At 41.2% G+C, this 1,116-nt stretch overlaps 1 protein-coding gene across 1 annotated transcript in view; it reads right to left on the bottom strand.

The window, feature by feature from the left end:
• LOC308081432 (uncharacterized protein) overlaps positions 1-841 on the bottom strand; it is a 10,392-nt gene extending 9,551 nt beyond the window's left edge. The window contains exon 1 of the mRNA XM_080457801.1: positions 690-841. Within this exon, the coding sequence (XP_080313927.1) occupies positions 690-732 (43 nt within the window). The 5' untranslated portion in view covers positions 733-841. The remainder of the gene's footprint in view (positions 1-689) is intronic.
• Between the last annotated feature and the right edge of the window lie 275 nt (positions 842-1,116).

The following is a 1,116-nucleotide window of genomic DNA, read 5'->3' as shown; positions in this document are numbered from 1 at the left end:
CTTTTTGGCCCGTACATCTACATAAACGTTCAGATTTCAAATATAAAGTGCTTACCCCATGGCCATGGATGTTACAATTATGTACGGGCCTCTCAGAAGTACCCATATCTTCTGTATTGTTCAATAAAAAGCATTTTAATTCGATCGGTGGCCATTTTTCCGTAATTTCTCCATATGCGTTCAACTGCGCGACCCTGTCGGTTGGGAGGTGTACTGCACTCTGATACCTTATAACTCTATGAGAAAATGGCCACTGATCGGATTAAAATGCTTTTTATTGAACAATACAGAATATATGGGTACTTCTGAGAGACCCATGCATAATTTTAACATCAGTGGCCATAGGGTAAGCACTTTATATTTGAAATTTGAACGTTTATGTAGATGTATGGGCTAAAAGGGGGGAAAGTGCAAACACCAGGTTAAAGTTTATCCATGACGGTCAACAGACAGACGACCGTCGTGGGATGGCTACCCAGTACCCGCGGGGTTCCAAGATTCAACAAAATAATGTCCAATAAATATACAGCCTACTTTTTTCCCCCGAATCAATTGCAGGCATCCGTGGGCTACTCGATTAGAGATCACTGACTTAAAAAAAAACACCCTCTAAAATCGCGTTAGCCTATTACTTTACATGATTTCCTTCATAAATATCAATAAATCAAAGGGATAAAAGAGTCACTTACTGAGGATGAATATGGTGATTAAATCCGCCAGTCGTATTGCCATTGAAGTGTATCCTACAAGTTGTTTGCATAAAGAACTACACAGCAGCAGGTGTGTTTTGTTGTGTCTATGCGTGCCGTGCACTGTGCCTGTAATGTGTGTGTGAACTGTATGTGTGTAGCTACTGGAGCTCTACTGCCAGGAGTGAGTGTGTGTGTGTGTGTGTGTGAGGGTGTGAGGTCGTTCCACTGCGATCGGATTTGTATTTCTCCTACTGTATATTGTATGGACTGTACCATTCAGAAACAACATAGGGATTTGGTAACTTATAATAAGGTGTCCTCTTGTGCCCTCTGCTGGTTGAAAACAGGTAACCCATTCAATTAAAGGGGTTCTCAAACGTTTTCATACCAGGACCCAGTGGTGTAAAAGTAAAAGCATCAATAC

Source organism: Gymnoscopelus braueri (genome assembly GCF_963280865.1).
Source record: "Gymnoscopelus braueri genome assembly, contig: SCAFFOLD_227, whole genome shotgun sequence".
Lineage (NCBI taxonomy): Eukaryota > Metazoa > Chordata > Actinopteri > Myctophiformes > Myctophidae > Gymnoscopelus > Gymnoscopelus braueri.
The sequence above is the reverse complement of the archived record's forward strand: the minus strand, read 5'-3'. Positions and strand labels throughout refer to the sequence as shown.